We start from the raw sequence: 17500 nt of genomic DNA, 5'->3' as shown, positions 1-17500 counted from the left end.
ATCCATTCTCGTCAATAAATAATCGTATAAACTCAACACAAGTCTGATATTTCTGGCTATAAATTCAATTTTCAACATCTTTACCAACCCGACTTAATGCCGTTTTGAGGCGTAGGGTCACAAATAAAGGTAGGAAAAGCAGCACGTACAAAGGGGGAAAACTTTGGAAAAGAGTGGAAAATTGATAGGAAACAGAACTGAAAAACAATAATAAAAATAATAATATAGAAATAAATAGATAGATAGATAGATAAATAAATAATGATAAATTGAATTAATTCAAACACTGATCTGAATGAGAATTCAAACAACTTGACATGAAGTGCGAGAAAACACACACCTACAACATTCATACACACGGCAAGGTGTCCTGAAAAAGTGGAAGAACGGGGGACATGTTATGTGAGAGGTGGAAACATAAATAAATAAATAAATAAATAAATAAATAAATAAATAAATAAATACATAAATAAATAAATAAATAAATAAATAAATAAATAAATAAATATGAAAGAAAATTATGTCTGCTTTATATCATTATTCTAAACTAGATAGAACTGCCAACTCCTTGAATAAGAAAAAAAAATACGAGAAAGAAAAAAAAAATCATAATATCTTAAAAACAAAGATCACCCCCCCCCCCCCCCCCCCCCCCTTCCATTCATCTGGAAGAATGGAACTCAGTTTGCTTGTTTGTTGTTGTTTTTGTCCCAGGAATTATGGAATGCTAATGATGATAATGACGATAATGATGATGACGATGATGATGATGATGATGATGATGATGATATAATATATAATTCTGCACCAGGAGTTGGCAGGGCTATGTGAAAGGTTTCATGCCATGCACTATATACAGTTTTCTATTATCAAACAATCAAAATATTTATATATATAAATAAATAAATAGCTACAATCTGGTAATGTCATTTTCAGATTTTTAAAAACACATTTAATGATTGCTTAATGAGTGAACATGTGCAGTGGTAATTCCTTTGTTTTGGGGGGTTTTTTTCCTATCAATTCTTTACATGTTATATATATATAGTCTTTACTTTTCAAGCAAAACTCTAAATCAATGATCAGTAAAGGTCATATAGAAAGTTTTGCTACCATTGCATAGTATAAAGACTTGTAAAAAAAGAAACACATTCCAATTTTAAATGATATGCTACACACAAGTAACAACAACAACAAACAAAAAAAGATCTTAAACTCAAAATTTTAACTATTAAAAAAAATATTAAAAATTATAATTTAAATAATTATTTCAGTTTCCAAGATAATGATGCTGGTCTAGAAGAAAATTCAGATTGTACAAAAAATTATGTTTATTTTCCTTTTTTTTTTTTTTTAAATAATTTTCAACCCACCCATTCCTTCCCCTAACTTTCAGTTAAAAATAATCGGTAAAATTAAAATTTTGGGGGAAAGACATATGCGGCATAAAGTATAAATAAATGTGCAAGCTTCAGAATAGCTTTACTACTCTACAAGCTTCAGTACAGCTTCGCTATTCTACAAGCTTATTTATTCGGTCACTTACAAGTTTTGAATCTCCAGGCTTTGAAAACGACGACGACGATGATCTCGGTGACGATGACGACGATGGAGAAGAGGAAGACGGTGATGAAGACCCAGAAAACATGGCCTTTAGCCTGTTGACAGACGGCACGTCAAAGCTCCCCTCGTCCGTGTTGAATTCGGTTCGACTCTCGGGAACGTCCGCCTCACTCGTGTGGCCGAACATGCGCACGGGTTCAGGTTTTTCCTCTTTCTGCTGTTGTCTCCGAGTTGTTGTGACGTAGACTCCGGAGTCCACCGACTGTCGGGGAGAGGATTGGCCCGAGTTGTTGTCGTTGTCGTCACACCGCGATGAATGCTGGGAAGAGTCGGGACTGAAATCGGCGGGAATCTGAATGCCCAACATGGAGGACTCCTGTAGGGTTTTGTTTGAGGGGGTGGAGGTGAAAGGTGAAAGGGTAAGAGAGGTGTGACCTTGTTGTTTGGAAATGGAGTGGATGATGATGGGTGATGATGATGATGATGAGCATGATGATGATGAGGATGGTGATGATGATGATGATGAAGAAGATGATGATGATGATGATGATGATGATGATGATGATGATGATGATGATGATGATGATGATGATGATGATGATAATGATGATGATGATGATGATGATGATGATGATGATGATGATGATGATGATGATGATAATGATGATGATATTATTTTGTTTTTAAGGGTTTTACGGAACTTGCAACACATTTAGGCCATATCAGTTTACAAATCATATATGTGTAAAACAAAAAAATATTACATTGCATCACAGAAAGATGATTTACAAGACAAAAAATATCATCTCCCAAAACTAACCATATATGTGACTGTCTCTCTCCCAGCCAGGATATCCGGCCAGGGCAAAGACAAAACCAAGTAATCTCATTCCAAGACAAAGACAGAAAGCATGTTAGAAAACAGATACAGGGGGATAGAAGATGCAGTAAGTACCTCCCTGTCAACTATGGGAGGTCAGGAACCCCACCCAGTAGGGGAAAGAGAACACAGTAAGTACCTCCCTGCCCACTACTGAAGGTCAGGAACCCCACCCAGGAGAACATGCTAAAATCTAGGGAATTCTGTCATTGAATTTATGGCCAAAAACGTGAGACTTGTGCCAAGAGTGATTGATTTATCAATTAGAAAAAATACAAATTCTTAAGGAGCTAAAAAGTAAAATTTCACATTTCGCTTTTCATCGGAACTTTAAAATCACTTTTCATCATTAGTCCATCCAGACATAACACCATCTGGAGCCATGGGTCACATTTCCAACAATTCTAACGTTAGACTCATTATCAGCACCATGTTCAGTCCAACATAACGCCAGCTTGACAAACCAGTCCTCAGAGCCATTAGGCTCATGGAGCCAGGCAGAGAAGGACAATAGCAATTGCTTGCTACCCTTTGGATATGATGCTAGTACTTTCCAAAAGATCAAACAGACCCAGTTGCCTAATCTCCGCAAGGTGGACAAGGGAGGGGGTTGGGGATCCTGAAAATAAATCTCAACTTCCCCTCGGATCAATCTTGGTCTGTTTGCTAGTGAAGCAAGTTCTGCTCTACCTACTGAGCTATCGGGACCCCCAGATTGAAATAGTGGGTCCCGACGTGCGGCTATGTGGTCTTCTGGTATGACACTCGCTTTCGGATCAGAAGGTCCTGGTCAGTATGGCAGGTCTGTCCTGGGTTCGAGCCTCGCTCGGCGCATAGTTGAGTCCTTAGAAAAGGCTCTTTATTCATATTCTCTCACCGTACTCTGGTTTTAAATGAGTACCTGGCCATTAACAGCGTTGTCTCTGTCGAGAAAAAAAATTGTAATATCGCCTAACAGGCGTCAGGTCTGGTTCTACATGTTATGTGTTGCTGTTCGTCAGGGACCCCCTGTAAAACACTTTGAGCACGTTTAGTGGATATTGTGCTACATAAAAGTTCAATTTTGTTTGGTTTTTTGTTTGTTTTTTTTTTTTAATTTATTCCCATACTCACCTTCTCATCATCCTCATCCAAACTTTTGTTTACGATCTCAGCCCTGGGAGAGAAAGGCTCTAAATTCACCGACCACTTCTTCTTCTCCGGCTTCTTGTGGATCTCAAAGTCCCTGGCATGGAATTCTTTATATTTCTCATGGCGCGTCACCGGGTCTAGCAACTCTTCGTCAAGATCTGGTTCTGGGAGATTTGCACTTGCAGCAGATGCAGCTGCACTCCCAGAAGAAACGGAACTCACAGAATTGTCCAGCGATGCCTGGTCCTTCTCTGAACCAAACGAATTGTTATATTGTTGGTCTCCAGCTTTGCTTGGTGCTGCTACTCCTTGTGCAGACTGAGCATGATCTGTTGAAGTCTGAGATAAGATCTCATCTACAGCGGCTGAAATGTTACTAGGATTGACGTCTGGGTCGGTGAACGACAACGAGGTGCTGAAGCTGCTGGAGAAGCTGACTTCAGATGTAAATTTTTCAGGTGCTCTCTTCCTACGAGTTCCCCTAGAGAAATCGTCGGGGTTGTATGATGGAGATGATGACGGTTGTTTGGTCCTCGTTGTGAACGAAGATTTGGGTGGCAAGGGTGGGTGTTTTTCTAAAGACTCTGGTAGGTCTAACTCTAGGAGTGTCCCGTCTTTGTCACTTCCGTTTTGATTTGGTTTTGCTGCTGCGTTTAAGTTTCTGTCTTTGGACTGGGTCATGGCGGCTGCGTCGCTCTTCTCCCTCTGCATGACCTCTTCAGCCGTGTGCAACAGTTCAAGGTCAATGGTTGACATGAGTCGTGGTGAATCCTAGAACAGGATGGGAGATTGTGGGAAAGGGAGGGGGGTGGGGGTGGGAAGAAAAAGGGGAAAACGGTTAATTTTGACCTAGACAATAAAAATATGCTCTTATGTGAAAAACGAAAAAAATAATTTAATAGAATTTGGAAGCTTTTAGACAAGTATGGTTATCGATACTAACAAATAAATAAATAAATAAATAAATGATGATTAAATAAATGGATGACTACGTACATTAAAAAGAAAGCAAGTAGCGCATGATGCAATGAAAGAAAAAAATATATATATAATGCTTTAAAAGAATAAATGAGTTTATTATCAACACTACAACCCACCAATGAACAAAACATGTTAAATCTATTTTCATATTTTAATGAATATTTCTTACTATGTTTTTTTTTTTTGGATGTTTTTTTTGGTTTGTGTTTTTTTTTTGTTTTTCCTCAACCCAAAATAAAAAAAAAATTTAAACCTATAACTAAAAGTAGAAAAGAGGATTAGTAGAATTTAAATACTTTAGAAAAACAAGGAAAAATATATAGGTTTTGTGTTGCCTTTCTGGTTCATGCAAAAAAAAAAAAAAAAAAACCCAAACAAAAATGGATCTCAAACATCCTATATATCATACAGACCTGCTTATTGCAACGAAAAAAATCGTAAAAAATACGAATTTTTTAGCTTCAACAACAGAAATAAATGAACATTTTTGATTCAATACAATGTGTAAAATATATATATATATTTTGTCAAATATAATAACTAGAATTAAAATAAGTTTTACCAGCATTCCGATACCCTACTGGTGAATTTTACGTAAGTAAATAAATAAGCGTATATATTTTTTTATTAACAATTTGTAAAAATTAAATATTTTTTTTAATTGTAGGAAAAAACAACAACAAATATTCAAATAAATTGTGGAATGTTATTACAGTTGGCTAAAGAAACCAAAATATAATAAATGAATTGGCCTTCATGAGATAAATATTTCATCATGGCATTTCCAGAATTATTTTTGATTTACCATTTAATTTCTTAGGACACACACCTATGCAAAGTATAGATTAGGGGAGGGTGGGGAGAGGGGGGGGGGGGTGTTAGACATGTAATTTTAAAAGTAAACAAAAATCAGATAAAAATGAAATCAATAAGAAACGTTAATCTAATCAAAAATAAAAGAAAAGCTGAAACTGAGATAATTTGATGTCAAATGGTGAAATCAGATTTAATTTAATTTTTGAAATAAAAAAAAAACAAAGAAAGAGAGAAAAAAGAAAGAAAATTAAAAAAAATTTTAAAAACCAAAAGAAAAAGAAAACTATAATTTTTTTAAAAATCGTACAGATAGAATAAAAACTGATAAGATTTATACTGGAAAATAAATCATTTCTAACTTTACACGAAACTCAAGTCTCAAAGATTTGTTTGATTTCAAGAAAAAAACAAAACACACAAGAATTAGTACATCATTACACACTCTCACATAACACATTTGATTCTATACACACTGACACATAACACATTTGATTCTATACACACTGACACATAACACATTTGATTCTATACACACTGACACATAACACATTTGATTCTATACACACTGACACATAACACATTTGATTCTATACACACTGACACATAACACACTTGATTTACAGTAGGGTGCATATATTAGGTATTCAAATTAGTTTCATATTTGTGACCGACATTCTCAAAACAGTAATCAACATACTACTATTATAATATTCAACAACAAGCATTTTACCCATAATACATCAACCATGCACATATTATGGGATGGACAGCTCTAAGCACTAAATGAGGAAAGCTGAGGTTCGACTCCCAGTCCAAGAGGACCGATTTTTTATTTTTTCAAATTTATCATTTTTGGGGTGCGGCTTTGTGGTCTGGTAGTATGACACTCGCTTTCGGATCCTGGGTTCGAGCATCGCTCGGCGCATAGTTGAGTCCTTGGAAAAGGCTCTTTACTCACATTCTCTCACCGTACTCAGGTGTAAAATTAATACCTGGCCGTTAACAGCGTTGTCTCTGTCGGAAAAAGATTGTAATATCGCCTCATGTCTCGTCCTCCATATCAAGTGTTGCTGTTGGCCAGGGACCCTTTGTAAAGCGCTTTGAGCACGTTAAGTGGATATTGCGTTATATGAAAAAAAACTCAATTATTATTTATATCTTGAGTCTTTGTTTGTTCTAATAGAAATCACATTTGCTCTAGTTTGTTCACATTTGCAGTAAATTTCTTTGATACAGCGGAAAGCCAAAACATCAACACAAATTCATTATTACTTTTAAAAAAATGAAATTTCTTTATATTTGAAAGGTGCAAGGACATAACAGGTAGTGTTAATTTTTAGTTGTTATACATATTTTTTGTATGTTGGTAAATTATATCCAGTTGGCGGTTGTTATGAGTATTTTAAAAAAAAGAAAATAATTGAGCTTTTATATAGCACAATATCTACTAAATGTGCTCAAAGCGCTTTTACAATGGGTCCCTGGCCAACAGCAACATTAAACATTTAGGACGAGACATTACAATTTTTTTTGACAGACAACACTGTTAACGGCCAGGTACTCAATTTACACCTTAGTATGGTGAGAGAATGTAAGTAAAGAGCCTTATCCAAGGACTCAACTATGCGCCGAGTGGACTCAAACCCAGAACCATTTGATCCGAAAGCGAGTGTCATACCACAAGACCACATAGCCGCACAAGACCACATAACCGAATATTTTGGCTAAACAACAACCATATATTTCAAACGGCAGTATCCTGCTCAAATCACGGCAAATCCTGCTGCCAACCACCACGATCATTCAATCTGGCTTCCAAAGGACACCGACAATTATATTTCTTTTGATAGCATCAAAGATCACAATCTCTTCTCCATCCAGGAAGGGGGTAAAAAGAAAAAAAGTCACAGCGAAAAACTCAAAACTGGTTAGAAATTATATCACTCAACCAACTAGATGAAAATCGTATACCTATAATGTTGAAAAATGTATAATATTTCAGGGTTAAATGAAGCAGCAGTATAATGTATGTGAAAAGACAGAGAAAAGAAGAGAGAGAGAATAATATAATATATATTGTATATAGTAAGTACACATTAAGAATAAAAAGCAAATTGGATGCATAGTGTGAGAGATAGATAGATAGAGAGAGAGAGAGAGAGAGAGAGAGAGAGAGAGAGAGAGAGAGAGAGAGAGAGAGAGAGAGAGAGAGAGAGAGAGAGAGAGAGAAGGTATATATAATATAATATATATTGTATACAGTAAGCACACATCACGAACAAAAAGCAAATGGTGCAGTCAGTCTCTAAAAGCAAACACGAAAGGGGTTTTGACAATCACACGAATCAAATTAATTTCTACAAAACCGTCTAGATATGAATTCTTTCTTTAATTGAAAATATTTTCTCACTCTCTTGCTTGAACTAAAAAATTATAATTAATACATATAATCGTTTTTACTGCTCTTTTTATTAATTTATTCATTATTATTATTATTATTATTATTATTATTATTATTAATATTATTATTATTATCATTATTATTATCATAATTATTATTATCATTACCATTACTAACATCATCATCATTAACCTTGAACACTTATATAGCGTAGTAATATCCACTAAACGCGCTCATCAAAATCTCATCTTCACAACCAGAATCAATATTACTACATATTTGTTTTCTCTATAGAACATCTAGGTTTTGAACACTACATATCTACGACATTTAATTGTCTAAGACTGATACCAATTAATTTTTCATGTATATATAAATTAATGCTTTGAATACAGATCAATTCAATTCCACCATGCAAAGATAATACAAGATAGACTACAAAATACTAAATTGTGTTGTTATACCAATATATCACGTTATATAAGGGAAAAAAACTGTTATATCAAAACAAACCAGAACTTTTTTTTTTTTAATGGTACACAGATGTCAGCATAATACTAGTAGTAGTAAGTGTATTTTTAAATAATTCCTTTTCTTTTTCTCATTTCCTCGTCTTTTTCTTTTTACGTACCACTCCTAAACTTTGACCTTTGCCGCCGTCATCGTCCAATAGATTTGAATTATTTAACGACCACTCAGATGAGAACGAGGCAAATGAAGGGAGGCTGCTCTCTAGCGAAGCAAGCCGAAGGTCAAGGCCGTCCAGAGAGCAGTTTATATTGGTAAGCTGTGGTGAGTGCAAAAAGCAATAAGTTTGGAATTCAAATAAATGAAGAAAACAAAAATAAACAAATGGAGAAAAACAAATAATAATAAATAAAAGAAAGCACACACACAAAAACTGGAAAAATATATCATGGAACTTAAAAAAAAAACTAAATCCACATCCAGTCACATCTCTCCATCCAATCCGAACACATCCGTCCGTTCCCAGCATTTTGTCTGGAATAGGGCTAAGGGCTAACCCACACCGGAGACTTGACTCCAATGACCCAGCACTGCCGTCCTCTGCCGTCTTCCGGATAAAGACGTCGGGAACGGACAAAATAAATATGTACTAAGAATAAAGAGAAGAGCCACTAGACCTACCCATACCAAGCACCTGACGTCCTCTGTCGTTTTTTTTTTTTTTTGTTTGTTGTTTTTTTTTTTTCCGAGTTTGGTATGTGTAGCTCTAGCGGTTCTTCTCTTGATTCTTAGTATTTTGTCCCTGCCCAAACGTCTTTATCCGGAAGACGACAGAGGACGTGCGGTGCCTGCCTGGTCATCAGAGTCAGTCTCCGGTGTGGCTTAGCCCTAACAGAGAAGACATTCCGGAAAGTGAAATCAGTCCCAAAAAGCAGAGCTGCTGATTTGAGATTTCAAAAATTCGTAGTTTCCAAGGGGGAAAAAAAATGAAAAGAAAAATTGACTTTAAATAGCTTTACAAATAAACAATTTTCTCTCAGCATGGTCCAAAACCAAAAAAATGCTCCAAAATCCTGAATATCCGTTCTAAGGAGCTTAGATACACTTTCCTTTTCAACAAGATTTATTGAGTCAAAGAGACCTATGCAGCTCTGTAGCTAGAGCCAAAAGTTCGTATTTCTACGAGTTTTTGGTCGTACCAGGCAAGTCTACCCTTAAGTGTACAAATAAATAAAAAGAAAGATAAATAAATTCCCAGGCAATATGTCCGGATAATGGAGATATCTGGATTGTGGAGGAACGTCCGGATTAGAGAGATGCGACTGTATAAAATAAAATTTTGAATACAGCAAAAAATAGAAAAAAAAATGCAAATTTGAGGCAATTGATGATGAATGTGAAAAACGCAAAGGGTAAAATGAGGACCCTTTGTCTCAGGATGGTAACTAGTTGGGATGAACTCAGTGCTGGAAATCAAACATTTTTGTGTTTTATTTATTTATTTATTTATTGATTTATCTATTTATTTATTTATTTATTTTTGCTACAGATAATAAACTTGGGTGTTCATTTTTTTTTCACACAATCAAAGAATAAATAATAAAAGAGAATAAAAAATAGAAGAAAAAAAAATAACTACAACATTGCAAAAGATCATGAGTTTTTGTTTTTTAAATTTCTTATCAATTTCATTTTAATTCTAAACCAGATCTGCATGTTTAATTAAACATCTAAAAAAATTCATAATTTTTGGGAGATAAAAACAAAATTGTAGCCATCCTTTTAAAAATCAACAATTTACCCTCACAAGGATTAAAATAAATAACACTTTAAAATCCTTAAAATTATGTAGTCTGGCATCAACTTGCATTTTCAATAAGTTTTAATGACTAGGAAATGCTCATCAAGTTCTGAAATTAGTTGCCAAATTGATAAAATTCCATTTTTCGGGCCAGAATCATCATCAACATCATCATTGCTTTTTTCACTCTGGGTCAGGTCATAGGCCACAAACAATTTCCATCCTTCTCTATCCTGAGCTAACTGTTTTTTTGTTTTATTTTTTAATCTCGTTCCATGTCGTATCACTTCTCTGTATATCAGCTTCTTTAATTCAATCGAAGCTGCTTGTTTGGTGAAGACGTCATCGGGTCAGCAGAGTCCTTTTGGCTTTGTCCTGAGTCATCCCGACATAATATCATTCTGAGACAATGGGTCACAAATATAAAAGAATTTTATTTTTTAAAAGCAGAAAGGAATCGTCTTTTTATTTAAAACTATAATTATTATATACATTTTATCTTTAAAAAGCAGTTATTAAAAGCATGAGAAAAGAATGTGTAAAAAAAAAAGGTTATAGTACAACATGAATTAGACACCAAAGCCTGCAAAAAGTTGATATCATTTGCTATAATATTTTTATTATTATTATTATTATTATTATTATTATTATTATTATTATTATTATTATTATTATTATTATTATTATTATTATTATTATTATTATTATTCCAATCAGTTTTAACAAATCCTAACACCAGTTTATACAATGCATTGTGTTCATCCACGATATGAATTCTTTTGTTGCACAAAATGTCCACTTTAATCGCACCAAAACTTCATTTCCAGGACCAAAAAAATATTTCTAGCCTAGAATTTCATCTATACACATAGCATCAAACACATCTACTAGATTTGTACACATAGCATCAAACACATCTACTAGATTTGTACACATAGCATCAAACACATCTACTAGATTTGTACACATAGCATCAAACACATCTACTAGATTTGTACACATAGCATCAAACACATCTACTAGATTTGTACACATAGCATCAAACACATCTACTAGATTTGTACACATAGCATCAAACACATCTACTAGATTTGTACACATAGCATCAAACACATCTACTAGATTTGTACACATAGCATCAAACACATCTACTAGATTTGTACACATAGCATCAAACACATCTACTAGATTTGTACACATAGCATCAAACACATCTACTAGATTTGTACACATAGCATCAAACACATCTACTAGATTTGTACACATAGCATCAAACACATCTACTAGATTTGTACACATAGCATCAAACACATCTACTAGATTTGTACACATAGCATCAAACACATCTACTAGATTTGTACACATAGCATCAAACACATCTACTAGATTTGTACACATAGCATCAAACACATCTACTAGATTTGTACACATAGCATCAAACACATCTACTAGATTTGTACACATAGCATCAAACACATCTACTAGATTTGTACACATAGCATCAAACACATCTACTAGATTTGTACACATAGCATCAAACACATCTACTAGATTTGTACACATAGCATCAAACACATCTACTAGATTTGTACACATAGCATCAAACACATCTACTAGATTTGTACACATAGCATCAAACACATCTACTAGATTTGTACACATAGCATCAAACACATCTACTAGATTTGTACACATAGCATCAAACACATCTACTAGATTTGTACACATAGCATCAAACACATCTACTAGATTTGTACACATAGCATCAAACACATCTACTAGATTTGTACACATAGCATCAAACACATCTACTAGATTTGTACACATAGCATCAAACACATCTACTAGATTTGTACACATAGCATCAAACACATCTACTAGATTTGTACACATAGCATCAAACACATCTACTAGATTTGTACACATAGCATCAAACACATCTACTAGATTTGTACACATAGCATCAAACACATCTACTAGATTTGTACACATAGCATCAAACACATCTACTAGATTTGTACACATAGCATCAAACACATCTACTAGATTTGTACACATAGCATCAAACACATCTACTAGATTTGTACACATAGCATCAAACACATCTACTAGATTTGTACACATAGCATCAAACACATCTACTAGATTTGTACACATAGCATCAAACACATCTACTAGATTTGTACAATGATGACTGACATAACTACATTCTCTCCAGTTTTCTTTTCTATTTTTTTTTTTTCTTTTCTTTTTTTTTTTTTTGTCTGTTTTCTTTTTAAAATTTACTTTTTTCTTACATTAACAAAAAAAAAAAAATAAAAAAATAAAAAATAAAAATAAAAATAAAAATAAAAATAAAAAAACTAAAAAAGAAAGTAAAAAAAAAAAAAGCTACTTGAGAACCAATGACGTTGTGTCGTGACAACAGACACTCGCATGAATAACAAATTTCTTCATGACAAAATTCCTTCAAACAGAATAATCAGCTAACCACCAATAATAAATACTGTCGTTACTCTGGAAAAAAAAATACAAAGACATGTATTTAAAAAAATGTTTGGCCAGAAAAATCATTCTTCAAATTTCAATATCGATCGATTAAAATAACGCCTCATCTCGGCACAAAACTCTCAAACCTGGGATTTGATTGAAGACGTCACAAAGTCCCAAAATTTGAAAATTTTAGGCAAGATGTGGTCTTGTGGTATGACACTCGCTTTCGGATCGGAAGGTCCTTGGTTCAGGACGTGCTCAGCGCATAGTTGAGTACCTGGAAAAGGCTATTTACTCACATTCTCTCACCGTAATCAGGTGTAAAATGAGTACCTGGCCGTTAACAGCGTTGTCTCTGTCCCAAAAACATTTTTTTAATGGTAACATCGCCTGTCATGTCCCGTCCTACATGTTAAAAAATGTTGCTGTTGGTCAAGGACCCCTTGTACAGCGCTTTGAGCATGTTTAGTAGATATTGCGCTATATAAAGCTCAATTTTTTTAATTAAAAAAAAAAAATGAATCGATTGATACTTGAAGGATGAGTTTTTTGGCCAAAATTTTTAACACATTTTTATTTTTCTCTCTCTTTATTTTTTTCTCCGGAGTGCGACAGAATATAGTTTAATATTAAGTGCTTCTATCTATTGAGGATTCCCAAAAGAGACCATAGACAGACATGAAGAAGAGGCATCTATCTATGATCTATCTATCTATACATCATGTTGTTACAATGTAGCGATAACCCAACAACAAAAGTGATTGAGGTGAGGTGGGTGTGGGTGAGGGTGGGTGGGAAGGTATTAGGAAAATGCAGGCAGAAGAAGGGGTATAGCTATAACAGACTAGAGTGATTCCAAATAATAGAGTAGATAATTTATAACTGGAAACGAGAACATTGGAATACAGTGCCATCTGAACTCTGCTTATGAAATACATCATACAGTGCCATATGAACAGTGCCAAAAAAAAAGACTTATGTAAAGTAATGCAACGATTTCTAACATTAAAAATAAATAAATATTTATAATTCTCATTATTTTGAATCACTCTGCTCTAACCTGAACTTTTTAAATTTTTGTTTTGGAGAACTTACTCTAAGAAAAGCTTCCATTCCTCTCAATATTTGTGTTTTTCATAATTTATTATCCATTATTCGAATCGCTTACTTTGCTTTTTTAAAAATATGTATAAATAATAATTTTAAAAAACACACAAAAGAAAAAAAATGTATGATGGATAAACTCAATAAGCCAAATAAATAAAATATAAATAACATAAGACGGAAATAGGAAGTGAAAAAAATTCGTTTTCAGAAAATCTGATGTAAGAAAGACCGACCGACTGATCTCACCTTAGCGGCGTCTTTCTCCATCTTGGTTGCTTCTTCGTCGATGGCCTTCTGCGTCATGTCCATCCGTCTGTCCAGCTGGTTGACCTGCTGGGCTTCTTGACGGGTGCGAAGGGACGGCGACGATGAGAATGGCGATGAAAACAGAGATGATGTGGATGATGATGATGCAAATGTAGAAGTGATGGCGTTATTGTTATTGTTATTATTGCTGTTGTTGAATTTGTTGTCGGAGTCAGAATCAAAAAGCTGCTTTTGTTTTCGAGCAGGCAAATCTGTTGAAGATAAAAAAAATAAAAAAGACAAATATATAAAATCTGCAATTAAGCTCTGAGCATTTAAATAGCACATTAAAAAATTATATTTAAATGAGATTTTATATAGCCCAATATCGACTAAAACATGCTCAAAGCACTTTACAAGGGGTCCCTGACCAACAGCAACAAGTAACATGAAGAACAAGACATGATGCCTGTTAGGCGATATTACAATATCTTTAATAGATATTATCTACAGTGATAATTTTTACATAAACGCATAGCATCAATAATTGTTTTAGTGTACAGGTATTGACAGCCAAATAAATAGATGGCGTTGGTTGGGTCATGTAGCCAGAATGGAAAAAGGGTCACTTCCCAAGACAGCGCTGTACTGGACAGCAGATTGGAAGAGAAAGCGGGGAAGACCCAAAGAAACCTGGCGAAGGACCGGGAGAAAGAATTAACTCACTCAATCCTAAAGATTTTTGCTACTTTTCAAAATTGGAAAAAAATGTGTATTAAAAATGAGCATGTACAGAGATAGTTTTATTCAACTACCATCAACATGTAAACATTAAAAACATTAGCTTTGATACTATGCCTAAAATTTTTCTCAGAAAAATGTAAAAAAAATAGGCATGGGGTAAAAGTAACCCGAGTAAACTGCAGATATAGTCGGTGTTAGGGTTGAGTGAGTTAAAGGAAGCATGCCTGTCCTGGAATACAGCCACCTCAAAAGCAGCTGATCTCAAAATAATGGAGATGTCTGGTGGATGCCCTGTGTCATACCTGTCTACTTGAACATTTCAAAATCAGTAGCAAACACAAAATCCATCAGTAATAAATGGTACAATTTTAGTAATACTCCACCAATTAACAACAACAACAACAACAATTTTTAAAAATACTGCGTATCTACAACCTTCTATACATAAAATAAATGTTGTTGACCTCCACCATTACGAGCTGGCAATCGACTAAGCTATCATGGGCGTGAACTGAGCAGTAGACTTTATAATGTTAAGGGAACTTTTTTTTTTCTTTTTTGATAACTGCGGGAACTTAAAAGAAAAATAAATTTCTCCAACACTACGACCAAATTGCTGTGAAATCAAAATCCGTAATATTTCTTCCATTTCCGTATGTCCGAAATTGTTACTTAATTTCCGTAGGAAATACGGACGACGATCCATAAAAGTAGGCAGGTATGCTATGTGGCTTAAGGCCCGATGAGGATTAAGGGGCGGTTTGGGTCTTTTCTAAAAAATATTTAATTACCAATATTGGGCGGTTTTAATCATTCTGTATCGTCAATATAAATTAAAAATCAACATTTATGATGAAAAATTTTAATTATCTGTGTTGATACCCACCTCTTACAAAAACTAATGAAGGAATGACCTCCATATTCTTCCTTCTTGTCAACATTGTACTATTTTGTTTCACAAGAGAGAGATTTTACGGCTTTAGCTTACTGAATTTTTATTAGAACATTACAAACTTGAGAATCAAAATGTTATGACAAAATTGATGTAAAAAATTCAGAATTAGGATTATAATTCAAAATTCACATATCTTATCAAAAAAATCTCTCTGATGTGACATAATACATTATCTCTGTGATAAATGTGGAAATTTTCAATTTCATTGAACAGATTCTGAGAAACGTTTGACACAGTTTCCCATACCCTTAGAAAGAGAAAATAGTAAAATAGCTTCCCGTTCTTCACACATTTCTTACTACCTGTACCATTTTCGACTGTGTTTTTCGTGCCTTAATAGTCTACTTTAAGAATTTGGACTTCAATTATATTATTTCTGAGATAATAAAATATCATTTTCCACCAAAACCTCAAAATCAATTTTTCGAAGGATTTTCCTAATAATTAGACCCAACCGCCCCTTAAAGGACAGGTTTTGACCTTACCTGACTGTGGCTCCACAAGCACCTGGGCCGTTGACCGAATCTCCCCGGCCACGTTCCTGGCCGACACCGTGTATTCGGCATCGTCGTCCATTGTCGCGTAGTCTATGGTCAGGATGTAGTCACGGTTACCAAACTTTTCTGTTGAGACAAGACAGGCCAGGTATGATAAGATAAATTAAATAGTAAATAGTAAATAATGAATTTATATAGCGCCTAAACATCCACATTAATCGTGCTCTGCGGCGCTTTCCATAATAAAAATAAAAATGTTTAAAAACAACAAAATTAAAAATCACGACACTACATGATACATAATAAGCATGCATACAAAAAACAAAATCAAAGCAACATCTATTTTATGAAAAATAAGCCTCGCGGAACAACTCAGTCTTCAGACATTTCCTGAAAGATGATAAATTTTCACAGGACTTTGTCCGAGGACTAAGTGCGTTTTGTAGCTATGAATGAAAAGTCTTTTTCACCGAAACTGGATTTTGAAGTTGTAACTTTTAGAAGTTGGGACTGAGATGATCTTAAATTTCGAGTGGGTTCATATTTTTTAATCAGTTCCTGCAAATATTCAGGTGCCAATCCATCCAGACATCTAAAAACAGAGCACACTATCTTAAATTCTATCCTATACTTCACAGAAACAAAATCCCCTTCATTCATTTCATGAGGGTAAGTATATGGAATAAACCATATGACTCGTTGCAAAATAGGTGAAATTAAGGCTATCATTTGTGACCCTTCGCCTCAAATCGGTATTAAGTCAGGATTGTTAAGTTATTGAAATCTGAATTTATAGCCAGAAATATCAGACTTGTGTTGAGTTTGTATGTTTTATTGAGGAGAATGGATACCATATTTTAGGGTGCGAATGCCAACAATTTATATTTTTGAGCAGTTTAACATTAAATTCGGCTTTTAAGCATCTGGTTCGTTCCGACATAATACCGTTTTGAGACGATGGGTCACATTTGCTTAACAATGAATCAAATGGACTATTTTTGTACTTTATTACATTAAAGAAAGGGATAAATCTGTTGCTCATTCAAACTTTAAAATTACTTGTTTTTGTTTGGTTGTTTTTTTGTTTTTTTTGTTGTTTTTTTTTGTCATCTTGTTCATCTAGTCTTGATATGATGGGCCACATATACTACTAGGTGGCCAAAAGGGCAGATAACATAAATAAATAAATAAATAAATAAATAAATAAATAAATAAATAAGTAAATAAATAAATAAATAAGTAAATAAATAAATAAATAAGTAAATAAATAAATAAATAAGTAAATAATTAAATAAATAAATAAATAAATAAGTAAATAAATAGATGAGGTGAATCCCCATACCAATCCTGCATCCCTTGGAACTCCTGAGCAACGAGCCGTCCTTGTACCAGCTGATTCGAGGGGGAGGGAACCCTT

At 34.1% G+C, this 17500-nt stretch overlaps 1 protein-coding gene across 12 annotated transcripts in view; it reads right to left on the bottom strand.

Annotated features, from left to right (window-relative positions):
* Window positions 1–17500, bottom strand: part of LOC144959128 (uncharacterized) — a 141325-nt gene that overhangs the window by 12248 nt on the left and 111577 nt on the right. For 5 of the 12 annotated variants that reach the window (XM_078891588.1, XM_078891580.1, XM_078891583.1 and 2 more), the window contains 6 exons: window positions 17426–17500; window positions 16072–16209; window positions 13888–14159; window positions 8404–8559; window positions 3557–4345; window positions 1547–1939 (listed from right to left, as the gene is read on the bottom strand). The exon at window positions 17426–17500 is cut by the window's right edge and continues 96 nt beyond it. In XM_078891588.1, coding sequence (XP_078747714.1) covers window positions 1547–1939; window positions 3557–4345; window positions 8404–8559; window positions 13888–14159; window positions 16072–16209; window positions 17426–17500 — 1823 coding nt within the window. Of the gene's footprint in view, window positions 1–340; window positions 371–1546; window positions 1940–3556; window positions 4346–8403; window positions 8560–13887; window positions 14160–16071; window positions 16210–17425 lie in introns of all 12 variants that reach the window. The other 7 variants (XM_078891590.1, XM_078891582.1, XM_078891585.1 and 4 more) reach the window with 3 other exon arrangements.

This window comes from Berghia stephanieae, chromosome 13, assembly GCF_034508935.2.
Source record: "Berghia stephanieae isolate SIO BIC M18660-M18661 chromosome 13, UCSD_Bste_1.3, whole genome shotgun sequence".
NCBI classification, from domain to species: Eukaryota; Metazoa; Mollusca; class Gastropoda; order Nudibranchia; family Aeolidiidae; genus Berghia; species Berghia stephanieae.
The sequence above is the reverse complement of the archived record's forward strand: the minus strand, read 5'-3'. Positions and strand labels throughout refer to the sequence as shown.